At 44.7% G+C, this 22,172-nt stretch overlaps 1 protein-coding gene across 1 annotated transcript; it reads left to right on the top strand.

Moving 5' to 3' along the window:
- Positions 6,586-13,494, top strand: LOC8064864 (RNA-binding protein 39). Its single transcript, XM_002467135.2, has 13 exons — positions 6,586-7,175; positions 8,028-8,100; positions 8,181-8,237; positions 8,572-8,627; positions 9,618-9,831; positions 10,298-10,384; positions 10,455-10,529; positions 10,626-10,709; positions 11,467-11,531; positions 12,053-12,263; positions 12,416-12,504; positions 13,002-13,116; positions 13,217-13,494. Exons 1-13 carry the CDS (start codon positions 6,733-6,735, stop codon positions 13,253-13,255), a joined length of 1,608 nt encoding a protein of 535 aa, XP_002467180.1. The 5' UTR covers positions 6,586-6,732; the 3' UTR covers positions 13,256-13,494.

Below are 22,172 nucleotides of genomic sequence, written 5' to 3'. Positions count from 1 at the left end.
ATTCAAAATATCAACATTGTTCGCAACATTATTACACACATCGAGGAAAGACAAGCAGAACAGACCTCCACAATCATAATCTTTACCAATAAAAGTACCATGTCTCAATACAACACACTAGATTCAAGTACAACCTTGTAGCCATCACGACATAACATAGAAGCGTTAATAAGATTCATCCTGATAGAGGGGACATGTTGCATGTGCTTCAGTGGCACCGTATTTTCTGAAGTAAACTTCAGAACGACCGAGCCAACACCAAGAACCCATTAGCAAGGCTACAGTCCCATCGACCTAGTATGAGGTAAACAAAAAAATGCCAACACACACATGAATATTAGCACCACTATTCATCCACCATTCAGGTGAATGACAAAACTAAAAGAACCAATGGTAAAGGATTACCATACCCAGATCCTCTAGTCTCACTAATAACCATATTTACAACTTTCTTCTCTTACTTATACTTGCAATCTGGACACGCACTTGCCCAATGGTCCTCTTTCCCACAAATAAAGCAACCTTCTCCCTTCTTATTTTTCTTCTTAAATTCAGTTGTTTGTCTTGGCTTGTTTTGATTGTTCTTTTACTGGTTCTTCTTCTTGTTATGGAATACAAATGAGTTCTTCTTTTGCACCATGTATGCAACAGAAGTCTTAGGGGTTTTCCCACGTCCGTCTTTTGCTCTCACCATCTCTTCCATATGAAGAGTCCCAATAAGCTCAGACACGCTGAACTCCTGCCTCTTGTGCTTTAGAGAGATAGCAAAATCCATCTAAGCAAGTGGCAACTTAGTGATAATACCATCGGCCACAAACTTGTCGGGTAACAGACATAGGAACAGTTCAAGTTCATTAGCTACTACTTGTATCTCATGGGTCTGCTCAACTAGAGAATAGTTTTCAACCATCCTGTAGTCAAACAACTGCTTCATAAGATATAACTCACTACTAGCATCAGAAACTCTAAACTTAGCCTCAAGTGTATCCCATAACTCTTTGACAGATGTGCAAGAAATGTTGTTTTCGTCATACTTTGAATGAAGAGCGCTTATCACAGCACCTCAAAACAGGTTATCGGTAGCCAAAAACTTAGCTCCCTCATCAGGAGTAAGATTCTCACGCTCCCCTAGTCTAGCATGAAAGCAACTCATCGCAGTACACCGTAATTCCATTTTTGCATGCCATATCATATAATTCTTCCCATCAAAAGGACTAGGCTTAAGTGAAGCGGCAAATCCACTGATAGAAAATTGCCTAACACTAGATCTTTGGATTGTTAGATATTTAAGCAATTTCCATATCAATTTAATCTAGAAAAATATGCACATAAATATGATGACATATAAAAAGTTTATCATGGCAAAGATATAGTCATATGTACTCAAATAAATCATTGCATCATGATTTAAAAAATGTAAACATGGCATGTTCAAATTATATATCATACTAGCAAGCATAACCATGTCAACAAACATTGCAGTGGGCATAACCAGGTATTCATCAAAATAAAACATGACAGGAAACATGAGAACAACAAAGATGTGTTTAGGGTGGGCATTGGACCCTCCATTCTCACTAGTACTAGCCATGGAAGCAGTGAGTTTGTTTGATATCGTGGACCTCAGTCGATGCAGTAAGGTGTTCATAGTGCCAAATCCCATGAACCCACTAGAGAGAGAAGACAATGACGACGTGTAGAGGGAGTAGAGGAGTCGCGTAGTCACTTCCCAAAAACCTAATTGCCCACAACCCTGAACACGATCTTAGGCGAGTGGTGGTTCTGAAGGCACCTACTCTCCTGATACTCTATGCGCGCAGAGCACTAGGATGGAGATCACCTTCAAGCAATAGAAGATGGTTCTGGTTCTGGTGTTTTTTAGGTTAAGCTTTTCTTCAGACGGGACCTAAGGATTATATTAGGCAAAGGTATAGGAAGAGGCTCACAAATAGGGAAGAGACAGAGGTAGGCAAAAGGTTTGTAATAGCAGGTTTAATCTTCATAATCCAAAAGAAGCGCCATGCCACGCCCACGCCCAAAGCCTAGCCCGACCGACGATGGCGGCGGCACCGTGCGTGCGCGTCTGGCCCGCCTTCGTACCTTTCTCAACTTCTCAATACAGACAGATAAAATCCAACCATATAAGTTGAGTTAATGTTTTGTCAATATCCCATACAGTACTAATTATTCACCATGTTATGTTACTGAGTTTAATTCATTTATCTATACCTAATACTAAAGAGGCAAAATTTCAGCCAAAATTTTTGTATGGAAAAACTTTCATCTGGCCTCTCCCCCTTTGTAACAACCTCCACCCCAAACTCAATAAGATTTCCTTCGGTCTCCCAAATCTATAATGAAGCTTTTCCAAATTTACAAGCAAGGAAAGAGACCAAACCGAGATTGAACATGTACATCACGCATGTTCCTGAGCTCATCCTCCTAGATGCACTCCTCCCCAAACCCCCACAGCAAATTGAGCCGCCCATCCAGGGTCATCACCCCCCGCAAAGGGAGAGGAGGCACTAGGAGCCACCTCGGGTGCTAGCGTGGAGTCCATGGTAGCACCGCCGGCGGTGACGACAGAGGAGGAGCAGAGCACAAAACGGTGACAGCGGTGGGTGAAAGCCCAAGTTTGGTTTTGGTAATCAATGACACAAAGTTGCTAATGCTTTGTGTCTAAGTGATTTGAGTTAGGCATAGCAACACATGTGATGAAGGTGCAAGGTGGCATGGAAAGGTGGCCACATGATTACAAAGAGATGAAGCATGAAGTGGAGATCATGGTGATAGACAAGGAGTTAAGTGATCAAGGCAAAGGTATGAACATAGGGTTTTGCTTTTGCCAACCTAAGTTGAGTAGAGAAGTGTTTGACCAGATTTAGGATAGATAGCCGACTATCAAGAGGGGAAATCATGGTCATCTCTTGAATCAAGTGCTACTAGGTCCATATTTTGAGCATATGCATTAGGATCTAGTCTTGTGCTAACCTAACTTCTTTGAGAAAATGTTTGTGAAAATGCTAACACACTTGCACATGGTGGTGTTAACACATTTGCAAATGAGGTAAAGTTTGAAGGGTAGAGAGAGTTTTGGGTTCCTCTCTCCCTCCCGCCGAGCTTGCGAGGCGGGATTCAATGCTTTTGAGAAAATGAAACATATATTTTCTATTGCACTGATGGAAAGTTTGAAAAGTTACGGGAGTGTTTCTCACTGGACACTGGTGTTGGCAGCATCAGGCATTGACCCAGCATCTGGTATACTGTCAGCTTCTGGCACTGGTGTACAGCGAGCATCGGACGCTGGCGTCTAACGCGGGCCAGACATTGTTCACACGTGCAGTGTTGCCTGCCGTCAGCAAGTGCACAAGCGAGGGTTTCTAACATAGAGAGCATCAGACGCCCAGGGAGCATCCGATGAGAGTGCACTGACTGTGTCTGATATCCTTGCACTTTGCAATGCTCTCTACGTATGGGTCCGGTGTGCACAAGACGCGTCCGGTGGTTTACAAGTGACTGTTAGAGATCGACACACGAGTTTGAAAAGGATGACACGTGGTTGTCATCTGTGCACCAAACGCAGGGTTCTAGCGTTTAGTGGCTCCCTGCTGCGCGTCTGGTGGCCTTGACTTTTGTCCAGTGATAGAGCCAACGACTCTATTTGTTTGAGGAACTTATAAATAGTTGTTGGCCAGCTTTGGAAGGTTCTCTCTTGCACTTTGGATTACTTGAGACATACTTTGAGCTAGAGAACACTCCCTCCACTCATCTCCTTGCTTGATTGCCAATTCTAGTCAGATTGAGTGAGATTCAAGTACATTGCTTAGTGAGTTGCATCTAGTGGCACTTGATTCTTGAGTTTGTTGTGGATTTTTTGTTACTCTTGGGTGTTTTTCAACGCCCTAGATGGCTTGGAGCAGCGGAGGTGTTGAGCTCGTGATTGGAGATTGTTTCGAGCCTCACCAAGTGATTTGTGAGGGGTTCTTGAGCCTTCCCCGCGGGAGATCACAATTGGCTACTCTAGTGGATTGCTCGTGGCTTGGAGGATCCCATCTCGAAGTGGATGTGCGGTGCCCGCTGAGGGTTTGGCTTGGAATTGCCATTTAGCTCGTGATCCATCAAGTGGGTGTATCGCCACAACGAGGACTGCTTGCCGGGAAGCAAGTGAACCTCGATAAAAAATCTTGTGTCATCTCTTGCCGATGATTCTCTCTTGTGATTGTGATTGTGAGTGATTGATTGGTTATATTTCTACTCTACAACATTGGTATAACAATCACTCCCCACTCCTTTACTTATTTGCATACCTTGCTAGTTGTTTAACTTGTTTAGTATAGTCTATTTGTTTAGGAGTGTAGCTAGCCTCTAGTCACGCTTTCGTGTTGTGACTTAGTGTTTAGCTTTCTTGCTAGACTTGTGTAGGTGTCTTGCATAGCTTAGTTATGCTACTGCTAGAATAGCTTCGCCATTTATTTTACTAACACACTTACTTAGTGAAGTTTGTAGATTTTTAAATAGGCTATTTACCCCCTCTAGCCATTTGGACCTTTCAGCGGGTGGGGAGGACGGAGATGAAGGCCAGTGTTTGGAGGGTGAGACTGGAGATTGTGGCGTCACCACCACCAGATAGGGGGGAGAGCTGCGGCCGAGGAGCCGCCGCTACAGCCGCCATTGCTGAACGAGAAGGGTAAGTTATATAGGTTATTGGATGATAAAATATATAAGTTATATGGATTATTTATTAGATTATAGAATGATGAAGAGTTAAAAGATTTATAGTATTATATTTGTTATTTATTGTTTTTACTTATATAAGAAAAGATGAAAGAAAAAGTCACGTATATACCTTACATATGGAAGTGGAACACAGAAGAAAAAAAATAGGAAAGACCGATGAGAACGTCTTTCATTGATAAAAACGAGATTGGAAATTTTTTTTAGCTGATGGCCAAGACCAAGTCAATTTATCTTTCCCTAATACTTAATTATGAAAATTCCAGTCTGCCTATCACGTTCTGTCTGTCAGACATCTCTGCGAGAGCCGTCCGTGTTCCATCGTGCCTAGGGGCACCACCGCACCAGGCAGGCATCCCTCCCCCGTACCTGCTCCACCAGCGCCGTGAACTCAGCCGCCGCTTACATTGGTTCGTCCTTGATCTCCCGCAGCGCCTCACTCTCTCCCGATCCGCTCCACCCACACAAGCGCGACTAGCATGATCGCCCACCTCTTCTCCCACAGCGCTGCGCCGCTCCACCGCCGTCCCGACGCGCTGCCGACGCTTGGAGAGTCGTCTGGCCGAGCAGCAACCCTCTCCAATTCTTCTCTACATGGTGCTGAGCCGCTTCGCTCAGTCTTCCTCTTCGTGGATCGGATGTTGGCCCTCCTGTCCTAGCCTCTTCTTCTCTGTCATTGAGATTTAGGAAGAAGCAAGCAAGCTTTCGCGTCCCACTCCGTCCGCTGTGTGCTCGATAGAGGAGATCAGGGCATCACGCTCTTCGTCTTGCGTGATTTATTTGTTGGCAACCTGTGTAAGCCTGATCCGGCGGTGTTTGTTTCCCTTCTATTCTAAAAAAATTAATTGTTGGTTCACTATTTTGTAAAACGGAACTAAACACCATGCAAATTTTTTGTTAAAAGGTAGTTATTTTTTATTTTGGATTTTAGCTTCAACATGCAAAAAAACACCAAAAGAGCCTCATGAGGTCAATAAATTTTGTATTTTGGATGGAACTAAGCATAACCTTAAAAGTTTTGCCATTTTGTATTCTATCGTTCCAAAGTAGTTTGCATTTTGTATTTTTGTTTCAACCTATTTCTTTCTGTGCTTTCCGCTCTGCACTGCTCTGCATAGTGTCAATATAAATCTGAAATCAAACTCTTGAATTAGAATTCCTATTTAGCTTCCTAAAAAGATTGAAGTAATCAATTTAAATTAGGATTATGACTCTTTCTAGCTATTAAGGTTACCATATATAAGACCTATATAAGACAGGAATCAAACTCCATATATCATGTTAGACAAGAGCTATTTTAACTCGTATAAGCACGAGTTATATATAAGTTCGGACGAAAGAACTCTGTATTGTTCGATAGTTAGAGAGAGATAGACAAAAAATGGATTTCTGGTGAACTAAAATTTTCACAATTATATATTAGAAAAAGATTAGATAATAGAGATATAGATATATATTTGATAGCTTTTTTCTCTCGTTACAATGCACGAGCATTTTTTGCTAGTAATTATAAGATGAATGAAAATCTAAGATAAACTGAAATTTTGCCTCTTTTATTATTAGGTATAGATATGATCGGTCATAAACAAAATATTATGAACGCACGCTCAAAGTACTATTTCACATTCAAATTTCTCTTTACCGCAGATTCAAAAAAAATTCTATTTACCGTGGTATAATTTTTTCCCGTTGTGCAATCCAAACTCCCTTCGAAATTTCTTTGTTTTTGGGAAAAAAAGAGAAAAAAGCATGGACAGTTGGACACATTACACATATGGGCATAGGCGGATATTCGTCGGTACCGCAGCGCACCATCAAAGGGACAAAAAAAAAAAAAGGTACTCTGTAATCTGTATCGCCCAATCCAGAAGGCTGCGACATAGGGTTTAGACTTCACAGTTCTCCTGCCTCCCTCCCCCTTCCCCTCCCCCAACGCGCCGTCTAGGGTTTCGCAGACGCACCCCGATCCACTCGAGCGCCCCGCCCCGCTCCGCCTCCATGGAGTTCGACGAGTACGAGTACCTGGAGAAGGCAGTGGAGCCAGCTGCTCCGCCGGCCAATGGCTCCGGCGAGAAGGACCGAGGATCGCGCCGCCGCGAGGGCGGCGAGGACCGCATATCGAAGCGTTCCCGCTCGGGGGAGGACCGCGACCGGGACCGGGACCGGCACCGCAGCGGCCGGGAGCACCGCGACCGGGATAGGGATGACGGGAAGGAGAAGGAGAGGAGCCGCGACAGCCGCGGGAAGGATAGGGACAGGGAAGGGAGAGAACGAGAGAAGGATAGGGGGGACAGACACCGGCTCAGGGAGAGGGAAGTGGAACGGGAGCGGAGGAGCCGGAGCCGCTCGGAGCGGCGCCGTGCCGAGGAAGAGGAGATGGTGAGGGAGCTGGAGCGGGAGCGCGAGCGCAGCGAGCGACACCTCTTTCGCGGTGACGTCAGGTACGAATTCGTGAACTCTCCTGTATAAATGCTATTGGGACACAGTCTGATGCAATTCAAATTAATGGCCTTGTTACGAGTCCGTTGTAACTGTCAATTGGTAAAGGTTATGTGATTCATAGAGGCTAAGTTTCTAGTTCCAAACCCTTTGTAGGGTCAGCTACCAAAACCAACATTTTGTCATCTTGGTGCTTGTTCTTGTAAGCGTCTGTACAAGCTTTAAGTCTTTAAGAGAGTAGAGCTGGGGGTTGGATTTGCTTGATTGAGTGCACATGATGATTCTCTGTTGCTGTAGAGATTTTGTATAGCTATGTGTTGTAGTGTGCAACTTATATGTAGTAGCTTAATGACTTTCTTTGGGCACATACATGTCAAACACAGTGAGTTTGCATTAGTACCAATCACCAGTGTTTATAGGGCATTAGTACCAATCACCAGTGTTTGTAGGGCTGCTAACATATGACTGTAGTTTACTGTTATATTATCATCTAGGGTTGTTAAGTTTGAATATTGAATATTAATATGGGAACTCGCAGATATGATACGATAGAGCCGTCTTCAGATGGTATCTGCAATTGGGCCTGACTCAAGATATCAGGTCACCATTCTTTTTTTTATCAAATCCTTGTGGAGTACTTGCAAGTTAACAACATGGATTGGGCTGGCACAGTTGGGGGACATGGATTGGGCTGGCACAGTTAGGGTTCTTGGACACATTTGGTTATTTGTGCTTATCAGGGATTAATATTATTAATAAACGATCATATAATAATAGTCACAATTCTATTTTTTAGTGCTTCATGCATTGTTTATGCTGCTTCGTTAAATATGTTTTCTTTTGTCGTTGTGAAGGCGTAGGAAAGATGATGGGGCAGAGCCAGAAGTTGATCCAGAAAGGGACCAGAGGACAGTATTTGCCTTCCAGGTTGATTTTTTAAAAAAGTTCTCTACCGTACTAGTTTATACATTGATCCATTAAACTAATGTTAGTAAGCATTACTGCAGCTATCTTTGAAGGCAGACGAAAGAGATGTTTATGAGTTTTTCTCAAGGGCTGGGAAGGTAAGATGCTTCCAGGTTATTGTATTTATTGCTATTAGTTGGGCAATTCATCAGCATTTGATGCTGTAGGCATTTGTTTGCTAATGTCCCCCCACAAAGTAAAACATATAATGTCACACATTGCTATTTTTAGTGAAATGGATTTTTTGTTTACCAAATGTCCACATGAGACAATTTATATCATTCAAATGTAAGAGCATATTTAAGAATGTTATATGCTTACAATCTCACATGTGTCTACTTCTGTGAAAAGAGCATAACATTTCTCATATGGTAAATTGGGATTTTAATGATTTGATAGCTAATTTCTAATGTTTATGTTAACCTTTTCCAGGTTCGTGATGTTCGTCTTATCATGGATCGAAACTCAAGACGTTCTAAAGGAGTTGGGTGAGCATTGTATTCCTGTTATAACCCCAATTTGTGCGGTAATCTAGAGATGTACTAAACATGTGTTTATTAGTGTTTGCGGTTAGCATATTTGTGGGGGCATTGTCTGGAGTTTAGCTTTAGTATCTCCAGAATTCTGCCACATAAAATGGCGGGTTAGGATTTTGATTGTGTCCTGGATGGCAGCATACACTTGTGCTCAGGAAACCTTAAAAGTATATTTTTCCCACCATGGACGAACCGAATTTCATTGCCCAAAAGCAATGACATTACAAAAGATTCAATCCATATTTATATGCTTAACCAAAGCTAACCAAGCTGCCAATTTTGTCGAGTGCATTTTCATTTGTTAGTTTTTTCGAGTGCAATAAGACTATCTTTCTAAATGGTTGTCCTAATACTTGATCTTTTTTAATTCGGCTTGATTCCTGCAAAAATATTAGTGTTGCGGATCAACTTCCTTGTATTTGGGGATTTACTTCTATCAAAATAAAGCTCATTTTGCGACTGTTGCCTATCATTTTTTCCTTTTTTTAAGAAAAAGCTATTAGTGGCCATATAATTGTGTGCGCATCTTTTGTAGTTCATGTTTGCCATTTTTCTGGGGATCATTTTTCATCATTTGTCATACTCAACAGGATTGCACACTGAAATTTTTAATTTGGTCTACCTGCTGGGATTATCGGCAATTTACAAGTAAGATGGAATATTAGATCATTCTGATGTCAGTCAGCAGTCGAGGACAGTTTGATTCCAGTGTATTTGACAAACACTTGGTGCAGGTTTCTAGGCAATAAAGGGGGCACCCAAGAACCAAGTTCGAAAACCTCCTACACAAATTTTGATCAAAATGCCTGAAGTTTTCTGTGAAAAATTGAAATATCTTAACATTTGATGCCCCACTTATTGCTCTTTCTTTTTTCTTTTACAGGAAGACATCTTTTCTTGGACGCTTCGATGTTTGTACTAAACATATATCTAAATTTGCAGGTACATTGAGTTTTACGACGTCATGTCTGTTCCAATGGCAATTGCTCTGTCTGGTCAACCGCTGCTTGGACAAGCAGTGATGGTTAAGCCATCTGAGGCTGAAAAGAACTTGGTTCAGTCAAATGCGACTTCAGGTGGTGCGGCTTCAGGTGGAGCAAGAAAATTGTATGTTGGCAATCTTCACTCAAATATTACTGAAGACCAATTGAGACAGGTACATTTGATACAATCTTGTATTGCTCACCCCGCTTATAAGCTATTCATTTATCATTTTTTTTTCACTATATAATTTTTTCAAATTCGTGATGGAAAAAACCACTGAGGCAATAGCAAAAGTTTTAAGTATATCGTGTCAATTAATTATTTGTTTATATATTGAGATATGTTGGTACTTCATTTTAATAAAGGTGTACTAAATAACTGTTGGGCTTCAGTTAGTCCTGTGAGATTCAGGGTTTCACTTGTGGTGCCTAAAATTTAATGTGACCAAAACTACTGTTGACAAAATAGTTTTGTTCGTTGCTGCATGTTGTTTTGTGGAGAAATAGTTCTCCATGTCTATATCATGTTTTAGTTTAAGGATGTTTTTCATCATGTCCGAATAGGAATGACCGAATGACTGCTACTTGTATTTAGTTCCTCACTATACATTGTGTGTGATGATAAGTTTCTGTCTCCAGGTATTTGAACCATTTGGGCAAGTGGAGCTTGTACAGCTTCCTCTAGATCCAATGACTGGATTGTGCAAAGGTTATGGTTTTATTCAGGTAAGTTTTTCCCCTGAAGCTCCACCATTAACCATGTCTGTGTTTATTCTTACTATGTTGTGCCATGCAGTTTGCACGGCTTGAAGATGCAAAAGCTGCACAGAGCTTGAATGGGCAGCTTGATATTGCCGGCAGAGTTATTAAGGTAACATTTCATAGCAATCATGTGGTTTACAGAACAGATAATATATTGTTGACAATAGTCCATCCATTTAACACCCTTGTTTTTTCCTTCAACCAGGTTTCAGCTGTTACTGATCATGTGGGAGTGCAGGCTAGTGGAGCAACTACTGGAGATTTAGATGATGATGAAGGTGGAGGCTTGGTGGGTGAACTTATTTGGTTCAACATGTTGGATAACCTTGTATAACTGGGATTTCTATGCCTTTTATAAGTTTTTGAACCTTGATATTTGGGCAAAGCAGAGGATTTAACCTTGCATATATATCACAAACAGAATCTTCAGAATTTTGGGGGTTCCGTTCACATATAATAGTCTTATACAAAAAATATGTCGAGATATTTAATTTATCCTTTCTGAAGGGTTGTGCAACTATCAAGATTTATGTGTTCTTGTTAGGCATTTGGATAGAATGGTTTCACATTGAAAGACTTGTTGAGTTGTATATGATAGGAAGCTAGAATGTACATAGTTGACTCATGTTTGTGATTACTTTTTTATTCATAAGGAATTCAGATTATTCTATCTTCTATATTATTATGATTTGCAAGCTACATATGTCAGAAGAGGAGAACAGCTGGGCTGCATATCATAGCTTGATTCATATAAATTGTGCTGTTTGTATTCTGTCGTATCTTGTAGAATTGGCAATGTGTTGGCAATGAATGTACGGGGCTAAACATATGAATACTTACATTCACCTTATTTTTTTCCATCATTCAGACCTCTCATAGCCTCTAAACTGTTCTGATGTTACCACTTCACTTGGTAGTTTGGCATTAATGCATTATGCTAAAGGGGAATACTGGGGAATGGGGTGGTCAACCAGTCATACTACATATATCAATGCTTCTTGCTAGAGGATTTTGCTCTATTTGATGCATTTGTTAAACATGCGCAGGCACTAAATGCAAGCTCCAGAGCTGCCCTTATGCTCAAATTGGACAGGAGTGGTACTGCAACCAGGTATTTGTTGAGTCTACAGAGTGCACTTGGCATGACTGGATCAATTTGGCTCCATTCCTGAGTTCAGTTGTTAACTTCTTTAACTAGGGTTATTTGTCAATAGTAGATTGAAAATCTTTTGTCAATTTGTGCAGCTATACTAAAATCAGGTTAACAAGGTTGCACTGCACACCTCTAGCTTATGTCCTATGGTGTTATTCCAGTGACCGTCCACAGATTGCTGTCACCTCCAACATACCATTGGGGATGGGGTTTCACTGCTTTGAAGAATTAGATAAATAGAATAAAAGTCCTCTATGAATTTTCTAATTAAAGCGTATTGGGATCATCGTTTTGTACCAAAGCCTATTTTACTGATGTACATGTTAGCATCAGGATTTATTTTTCCTGGCATGTTGATTGTTAAGTTCATTCTTCATGGAGTTTGTTTCACTATCTACAGAGTTTTGGTTGCCTCTGATAGTTATACTAATAATTTGCTATTTGCGTGTTGTTGACCTTTTTTTTTTGGTTATCTACAGCTTAACTGGTGGTATTGGTGCTGCTGGAGTGTCTTTACCAGCTACTTCAGTTATTGGGGCTCCAGGAGCTGCTTCTCTTCTATCACCAACAGTTGCTGCTGTTGGATCAGTTCCTGGGGCACCTGTGCTTCCTGTTACCACTCAGAATGTGATCATGTCTACACCTACAGAATTCTTGTTGCTTAAAAACATGTTTGACCCAGCATTGGAGGTATTCCTCTTTTGCACCTGTGTTTGTTCATGTATTCTAGGCATGCCACGGGCATGATGATTTTATTTGACTGATTCAAAATTTGTCTTGGCATTTGTACGTTGACCTGACTGACGAGAAGGGTTTTTTTTGTACTTTTTTTTACTTTTCAGACGGATCCTGATTTTGACTTGGATATTAGAGATGATGTCCAAGATGAATGTTCCAAGTTTGGTGCAGTGAAGCATATTTTTGTTGACAAGTAAGTTAGCTTTCCCATCGTTCAATATCCTTCCGTTTGAAATAATAGTTCAACTTAGTTAAGTTTATAGAAAAATCACCTACATATACGACATCAAATTAGTTTCCCTAAATTCTCCATGAAATATATTTTGATAGTGCATTTATTTAAACTTGTAGATGTTATTACTATATTTTTCTAAAAACTGGGTCAAAGTTAGAAAAGTTTGACTTAGGACAAGTCAAAAGTATAATTTGGACAGAGAGTGGAATTTGTCTTGGCTGTCCTAACAATAGTAGTGTAATGTGACTTTGGTCTACTTAATCAACTCAATTATATTTATGTTCTATCTATTCCTAATTTGAGTATTTTTTAAAAAATCTGCTGCAGTTTAGTTTGTTCCTTTTTCAAATGATGCTTACTTCGGTTCTGAAACTACAGGCTTATTTTATGTGGCCATGTTTTCTATTCTCAACTTCCGATCAACTAACATGTCACTTGTTTTGCTGTTGGAGCAGAAATACTGCAGGCTTTGTGTATCTGCAGTTCGATAGTGTGGCTGCAGCAGGGAAGGCCCAACAAGCACTTCATGGAAGATGGTTTGCGGGAAAGATGATTACAGCAACATTTATGGTAATGTCATCTCGAATTCTAGATGCCATGTTTCTTAATGGATAACTTGTTCCTAATTTGTATTTGATCTTTTTTAAAACATTTCCTTTATTTCCTGCAGTCGGCTCAGGAGTACAGTACAAAGTTTCCAAACTTGTGAGCATACACGGGGAAGAGTTGGCCAGTTGGCTACTGTGCTCGTAGTGTTCGCAAGTGCTGTATTGTTGGATGGTAGACTAGACGAACACCTTATTGATTGTATGACAGGATAGTTACAGCACTGGGCGTCAATACAATGTTTTATGTACTTTATTTACGGCGTCACATAGTGACCAACCATTATTTGTCCACCGAATGAAATGCCAAATGATATCAAGGCTTGTTCTTATATATGGTTAATTTTCTGGACATCAACAAACTCAGGCCATGCGACCCGTTTGGCCATCACTATTTGGTCACAACTAGGTCCTTGCTAGCACTGTTGGGCCTCTAGGCCTTGTTTAGTTTGAAAAATTTTTGGTTCATGGCACCGTAGCACTTTTGTTTATTTATGGCAAATATTCTCTAATTATGGACTAATTAGGCTTAAAAGATTCATCTTGTGATTTATAGACAAATTATGTAATTAGTTTTTGTTTTTGACTATATTTAATGCTTTATGCATGTGTCGCAAGATTCGATGTGACGGAGAATCTTGAAAAATTTTGGGTTTTTGTGGTGAACTAAACAAGGCCTTACACCTAACAAATAAGGTCTTGTTTAGTTTCTAAAAAAATTTAAGATTTCTCATCACATCAAATCTTTTAGCACATACATAGAGCATTAAATATAAATAGAACAAAAACTAATTGTACAGTTTGTCTAGAAATCATGAGATGATTTTTTTGAGCTTAGTTAGTTCATGATTGGATAATATTTATTAAATTAAAACAAAAGTACTACCGTATCCAAACTGAAAAAGGCCTAAAGTCAAGGGAGGCTCAAGTTACCAGTTTGACTGTTGAGGGATGGAAGCGAGCACTAAGGGGTTTTTTTTTTAACGAGAAACATAATTCCCATTTATTAAAAGCTGTTAAAAGCTATAAGTAATCGTACATCTGGTAAGGTTATAAGAGGCAGTGTCTGAAGAACATAACATTGAGAATCATGAGCATTATTAGGCCAGTCTCAATGTATGTTTTATGGGAGTGTCATGCACGTTAAATAGGATGCCATAAGCAAAATTGCTGATTTGTCAGGATCATTAAATGAAGGAGTTTTATCAGATGAGAGAGAAGTGTTGGGTACCATAAAAAGGATACCCAAAATCAGAGTAATAAAAATCGCAAGAGACAAAGCAAACCATCCGCAATCACCAGGGCACGGGCCCCGTCTCGTCTTACTCCTGGGCTTCGGGCCCAAACCACGGCTCGCCCGACCCCTTTGGCCTCGGGCGCAAGTTCCGCCTCGCCCGACCCCTTCGGGCCTCGGATGCGAGTTCCGCCTCGCCCGACCCCCCTAGGGCTCGGGCGTCGACGCCGCTTCGCCCGATCCTCCATCACAGAGCAAGGCTTCCAACGCACGACGCTCGTACCCACGACGTGACAGGCGCAGTGACTCCCATATCGCAGCAGAGCATGGTGGCGACTATTCCAACCACCCTGGTCACTGTGGCCTTACCTCTTTCACTGTGTTGTACCGCCTCACAGTAAAAGAGGAATGGGAGAGATTAACCAGTGTCACTATTAGCTGTCTTTTCCTACTATTACAGGACAAAGGAGCAGTATCATCGACCCGACCCTCACGACTCCAACAGGGCTCGGTAAACCTCCACAGGAGCCACCATACTGTCAGCCATGCCTCAAGGATGGGATGGGAGAGCTTCTACAGGGTCGGGACTGTGGCTTCACCACTGAGCAGAGGAAATCTCCAATCACACATGTAAAAACCTGTGCCCCCTTGAGACTATAAAAGGGGAGCCAGGGCTCACAACATATGGCCATCCACACAACACTAAACACACCACACTCCAAGCGAGCTTCCACGCAGAGTAGCTAGCAGTGCTCCGTCCACCACACAAAGCCGAGACTTGGGATTTAGCCCTCTCTCGCAACCTGCTTGTACACCCCTACTACAAGCACCTTTTGGGTGCAAGGCAATACAGACCCCCGATCTCACACTGGACGTAGGGCATCCTTAGCCCGAACCAGTATAAACTCTCTGTGTTTCACTTGCATCACCATTCGGGTTAGGGAGACACGCATACTTATACTCGTTTGTGTCTAGACCACGAGTCTAGACGCCGACAGTTGGTGCGCCAGGTAGGGGCATTTTGCGTGGCATCCATCTTTCCCTACTGGGGAAAGCCCGGATGGCTGACGGATTCCACCCACTTCGCCTCGGTACCATCATGATGTTTGGGAGTTTGGAGTTCATGTCGCTTGGCTCCGGCTATGACATGGTCCTCCTCCCACCATGTGGTGACGCCGAGCCTCGCCCCGAGCCGATCCCATCGCAGCCAGTGCGTGGGAGGCGATCGAGGCACCATGCAGGGGGTGCCCAACGGGGGCGTCAGAGGTCTAGGATCTCTGACCCTACCACCGAGGCAAGGGTCCCTCCGGCCCTCCCCCCGCATATTCCTCACCAGATCGCCCACTCCTCTAGCCCGACAGGTGCTAGAGGAAGAGCCCGCGGAGCATCAAGCTCCACTCCACGGACCAACAAGGGATCCTCACGACCTCCTGTTCCGCCCCGGTCGAAGAGCAAAGCACGACTCCCGCCCCCTCCTCAGAAGAGGGACCAGGGGGCCTCGACTTCTCGTCATCCTCCGCCTACGGATGGAGGAAAGACCGCGGCACCTCCCGAGCTCCCTTTCGGACTCCGGAACGCAGCCGCCACTTACGCCTCTTCCGTGAGCACTTCACTAAGTGCATACGCGGATCTTCCGGGGCACCACCTGAGGTCAACCCTAGACATTATCGCTACACCACCCATTTTGTCGTACCCTGAGGATCCTACCTCAGGAGACGACGAGTGGGCCGGTGCTGACTTTTCCGGTTGTGGCGATCCGGAAACTTTCATGCGTTTTCTAGAGGCTAGCAACTATTGCCTCAGCTACTCTGACTCCGACGACGACGGCTACGATCCGTCATGAGAGTGTTTTAACCTCGAGGTTGGAGGAGCGCCCCCAACTCTCAAGGGGGTGTAGGACCCTCTAGGCAGGGGAACGCCACTCCACCTCCCAACACAACTCCCGGAACCTACCCTGGAGCTCGCGGGGCAGCGCCCTGACCTCGAACAGCTCAACGAGCTGGAGGCCAGGCTCGAGGAAGAGCGCGTACGCCTCCGCCAACTCCGCGAAACCCTGGTCCAAGACCAGTCCGGCCGTGGGGACGGGGGCAAGGCTAGACGCCGCGCCCGGGACGTCAACCGCCGCATTATCGAGGACGAAGGGGTTGACAACCCCCTAGTCTTCAGCACGGCCAGCTAGAACGTGATGGCTGCAGCACTCCTCAGAGCGATGCCCGAGCCATTGACTCCTGAGGGAAGGAGGGTGCGCCAGGGGCTACGTGGCCTTCTGGAGCAAGCTGTGGTGCAGAACGCGGAAAGTTCTGCATCGCAGTCCCACGGCACGAGACGCCAAGGGGACCGACCCCCTCCTAACAGGGCACCAACGGTGCAGGGTCCACCGCCCCCTAACCCGCAAGGGGGCGACAGGGCCCCATCTGTCCATGAACGCGTTGGGGCCAACGCGGACGCCCGGGCCAGACGGCGTGACAGGGACGAGGCCGAGTCTCAGCGCTATCGACCGTGCCGAGGCGGGAGGTACGACCCCGACCACGACCGCAGCACATCGCCAGAGCCTCTGGGCCCCCGCGTCTTCAGCGAGGCCATCCGTAGGGCCAAATTCCCGGCACGATTTCGACAGCCCGCTAACCTCACCAAGTACTCGGGGGAAACCAACCCTGAGCTCTGGCTAGCGGACTACCGCCTAGCATGTCAGCTGGGCGGGGCAGAAGATGACTTGCTCATCATCCGTAACCTGCCACTCCACCTGGCCGATACGGCCAGAGTATGGCTCGAGCACCTCCCTGAGCGCATGATCCACGACTAGGCTGACTTGGTCAGGATCTTCGTCGGGAACTTCCAGGGTACATATGTGCGTCCTGGAAACTCCTGGGACCTCAGGAGCTGCCGGCAGAAGCCCGATGAGTCCCTCCGAGACTTCATCATGCGATTCTCCAAGCAATGCACCGAGCTCCCCAACATCACTGACTCTGATGTCATCGGAGCCTTCATCGCCGGTACCACCTGCAAGGAGTTGGTACACGAGCTCGGTCGCAAGACCCCCACGAGCACCAGCCAGCTGCTTGACATCGCCACCAACTTTGCCTCAGGCGAAGAGGCGGTTGGTGCCATTTTCTCCGACGGCATAGCCAAGGGGAAACAAAAGGCCGAGGCCACTGAGGCCTCGGGCTCGCGCGACCCCAAGAAGAAGAAGAAGGGTCGCAAAGGGAAGCAGGGTCAGTCGGACGACAACCTGGTCGCCGCGGTGTTGACGGTGGATATACCATAGAAATCCACATACAAAACACCGTCAACATGCCTCGGTTGCAAGGGGAAACGACATGACATGAACATATTTTATCCATAACTAGTTCCACTTGTACTCTTAGCTTGTTTATGCAGGAACAACAAATTCAAGACATTATTTGACAAAGCCAACATCAGAATCATCAAGAGGAGATCGAGGGGACAACAGGTGACACCCTGGGCCCACAGGGAGGGGGTCGCCCGACCCCTCTTTGGTGGGACCCAGGTGTGCCACCTAGTCCACCGACATAAGGGACCCCTGTGGACACTGCTGGTGGGCCCAGAGGCCCAGAAGTGGGGTCGCCCGACCCCACATCAAAGGCGGTTCCAGGGTCGGTGGCCTCCCACCGACCTTCCCCACATGTCCCACATGTTGATTTGCCCCTGCCGTTGATCAAATGGCGGTTGTGAGGTCGGTTTGATCCAAGGGTGGAGAGAAGATGTCACGCGGATCGATGACGTGGCGATGGAGTAACCCCTACTCCATCTCCCTCTATAAAAGGCAGCCTCCATCCTTCATTTCAAGTGTGCAATTCCAAGGCCAAGTGCATTACAAGTTCCAAGCATACAAGTAGAGTAGTAGTTAGTCTAGAGTGGGAGTTAGAGTCGAGTCGAGCGAAGCTCGGGGTCTCCGGAGTCGTCTTCTGGAGAGTCTGGTATAGCTCTTGTACCTTTCTACTTTTGTAAGACTTTCCTTTTATTAATATATTATTCTTACTTTACTTTACTGAGTTCTTACTTAGTGCAAGTCTTTTAGTCTTGTTGTGCATTTACTTTAGTAATATAGTTGTCTTAGTGAAGTTAGTGACCTGTAACCACTCCTGTGTGTGCATCATCGTCCTATCTTGTATAGGAGCTCTAGCTAGCTGCAACTAGTTAGCGTTGTAGGATTAAGTGTGCGCGTGGTGCTCATACTTAAGATTACCTTTGATTACCGCTGGCTTGAACGGAAAGTAGGAGCGCACTCCCTAGTAGGTGACAGATCGTGGGCGGCATTAGGTTCTCCTCACGTACAGGCTAGTTCTTAAAAGGTAAGGCGTCCATAAGCCCAATAGTCGCTTTCGGTAAGGGGTTAGGTGAAAAACCTTCTAAGCGTCTTACCAGCTCGGCTATCCCTCGCACACAGTTAGTAAGGCTCTAGCGTAGTTAAGGCAATTATCTATTAAAGTAAGTCACAGAAGTCAAGTTAGATACATAGGAGTCCTTTACTCACTCGTTGTCCTCCCACCTAGCTAACTCTACCATTTACCTTTAGCATAGGACCTTGGATTCACCACTACCCTTCCTATTCGTTATTTACCACCCTTATTCACTAGTTGATACTAGATAACTCAAGGAATCTCATTCCCCTTTTTGTTAAACACACTTAGCCGCTTTCCCTTGGGAAAATATAAATTACGATACCTTGGAATACTCCTTGGTGAAGTGCTACAGCGGTACATTCTGTGCGCTTGCGGAATTATCCAATAGTAAATAGAGTTACCCTACCAGGGCACTTCTGGCGCCGTCGCCGATATCCGGTGGTTGCGTTAAGAAGTGTCAACAAGCATTTCTGGCGCCGTTGCCGGGGAAAGCATCTGTCTAAGAGTTTGAACAAAAAGAGAATCCAGAGTTTGCTAGTTATCAAGTAGTGATAGGGATAACCCATCACTTGTCTTGTCTTCCTTTATTGTGAAGCCTGACAGTGTATGAGCGGTTTCCAATTGCCGTCAAACTTCGTTGAAGATCCTGAGCAACTGTTGAGGAGAACTAGACGTCGTCAAGTTCCACCTCAAAGGTTCATCTCGAACCTGAATCCGTTAGAGGAAGGAGTATCTGCACCGGTTATCAAAGAAGCTATGGCCCAGAAGACCATCTCTGAGTACTCTGCGCCGTCGGCTGACAATGTCGCCACGGGTCCGCAGCTTAACTTGGGGGATGCGACTTTTGAGTTGAAGCCTGCGCTTATCAATATGGTGCAAGCTAATCCCTTCTGTGGAAAGCCACACGAGGATGCCAATGCCCATCTCCAACACTTCTTGGAGGTGTGCGGCACCTTCACCATCAAGAATGTCGCCGCAGACGCCATCCGTCTTCGCCTCTTCCCATTCTCGTTATTTAGGAAGGCGAAGCAATGGTTCTACGCCAACAAGGGTGAAGTGACCACGTGGGAGAGGTGCGCCAATGCATTTCTCAAGAAGTTCTTTCCGATGGGCAAGACCAGCGGCCTTCGTGGAAAGATTTCCAGCTTCCAACAGCAAGCAGATGAGACGATTCCCGAAGCATGGGAACGTCTGCAGGAGTACATTCGCGCCTGTCCTCATCATGGGATAGAGGAGTGGCTCCTAATCCAAGGTTTCTACCATGGCCTGACCGGTTTGGCCCGTAGTCACCTTGATGCTGCCGCTGGAGGAGCATTCTTGCAACACAATGTCAAGGATGCCAAGGACCTCATTGAAAAGATGGTTATAAACCAAGGATGGAATGAGGAACGCCTCCAACCCAAGAGAAGAGGTGTCCATGCCTTGAATGAGGTGGACATGCTCTCTGCTAAGATGGACCTCTTAATGAAGAAGATGGAAGAAAGTTCCAAGCAAGAGACCATTCAACCTTACGCCACTGCACGGGCCATTGAATCTGATTCATGGTGCGAAGTGTGCGGAGGAGATGATCATTCGGGAAACAATTGTCCCGAAACAAAGGAGGAAGTGAGCTTCATCAACAACAACAACAATGGGTACCGGCCCCAACAACAGCAATGGAACTCGCGCCCCTTCTACCAAGGTAATCAAGGTAATGGTTACAATCAAAATTTCAATGATTCTTTTGGTAACCAACCTTCTCTTAGAGATCTTGTCTTAGGCCAATCTAAAATCAATGATAGCATTAACAAGAAAATGATGGCTAATGATAAGATCCTTGAAAACTTAAGTGAAAAGTTGGATAGCTTTAACTCTGCTATGAAAAATCAGTTGAGCTTTAACAAAATGCTAGAAACACAATTAGCTCAATTAGCAGCAGCTGTCCCATCCTTCGAGCAAGGTAAGATCCCAGGGAAACCTGAGGACCCAATTGAAGGAGTTAAACTAGTTACTACGAGGTTCGGTAAGCCTCCGGTACAATCCAACTGGAGCTATCTTCTGGATTCGCCCTTCATCACCAAGAAGGACGACCCAGGCCTGCCGACCATCACCTGTGAGATCGGACCGCAAATCTTCCACAACGCCTTCTGCGACCTTGGATCGGGTGTCAACATCATGGCCAAGGTAACTTATGATAATTTGCTAGGGGGGCCTTTGCACCCCACATTTGTTCGTTTGCAGATGGCAGATCAGACGATCAGGTTCCCTGAGGGGTTGGCAAGGGACATACTGGTAAAAGTTCAAGACGACTACGTCCCTGCCGACTTCATCATTCTAGATATGGGATCCAATAATGATGTCTCGATCATCTTGGGAAGGCCATTCCTCAACACGGTCAATGCAGTCATCTATGTGGGGTCCGGCCAGATCCACCTCCAATTCCCAGGATGGAAGGTAAAATGTCCATTCAATGGTTATAAAGCTAACATGCAGGTGAAGGACAAAGAACCTCCGACTAAGCCTCGCCACATCCGACGCCGAAGGGACAAGAGAGGTAAGTCGGCCAAAAGGGCCGAAAAGAAAGAAGAGGAACCCGCTGAACCAAAAATCAATACCAAGCAAGTATGGCGGGAGAAAGAGGTGCAATCAAGGTCCACGTCTCCGGGACCATCTGATGCACCCGAAGGATGAACAAGATGGAGAGGTCCTGCTCTACGGACCTAAAACATGGAGCCCTTGCTGATAAGGTAAATCAGTAGTTATCCCATATTTATTTTCTGCATTTCAATTTCTACTATTCACTTTTCAATTGCATTCTTACTTTGAATTTTGCATATCTTATTTCGACAAAATGTTTAGCCATAATAAATAAAATCTTGAGAATAACTTGTCATAAAAATTTGAGCTGCTGGAGCTCCCAAAGGGGGGTCGCCCGACCCCACCTTGGGGCCCACTTCACCACATTTCAACCTTGCTAGTCATAGAGGTTCCAACCCAGCACTTGGATGCTCTGGGAGCTCCATTGTGGGGGTCGGCCGACCCCCATATTGGCCCCACTTGCCTCCTGCTGGCCACCATTTGAATCACAATAGAGTCCTATGCTTGTAACACTAGCTAAAGTTTGAAAAAGAGTGGTCCCTTGATCCTTTACTTTAGTCATAAGATGCTCCTTTCATCTTTGATTCTTTTGGGACCACTCCACTAGCTTAAATTCTGCAAAGTGGTCACCTAGGCATGCTTGAGTGCTCCCATGGTCCATAGGAATCACTTTAGACATGTCTCCACTTTTGCCATTCATCTTTTACCTTTCACAAAGCACTAAAACAGGGAATCTCAGAAACAATTTGAAAACTTTTGGTCCACACCTAGCCTTTACTTTTCCGGACAATCAATGACACAATGTTTAAAGTGGAGGAGGGGCTAGGATGGGGGTCGGCCGACCCC

Source organism: Sorghum bicolor, chromosome 1 (genome assembly GCF_000003195.3).
Source record: "Sorghum bicolor cultivar BTx623 chromosome 1, Sorghum_bicolor_NCBIv3, whole genome shotgun sequence".
NCBI classification, from domain to species: domain Eukaryota; kingdom Viridiplantae; phylum Streptophyta; class Magnoliopsida; order Poales; family Poaceae; genus Sorghum; species Sorghum bicolor.
This window is presented reverse-complemented; position numbering and strand designations above follow the sequence as displayed.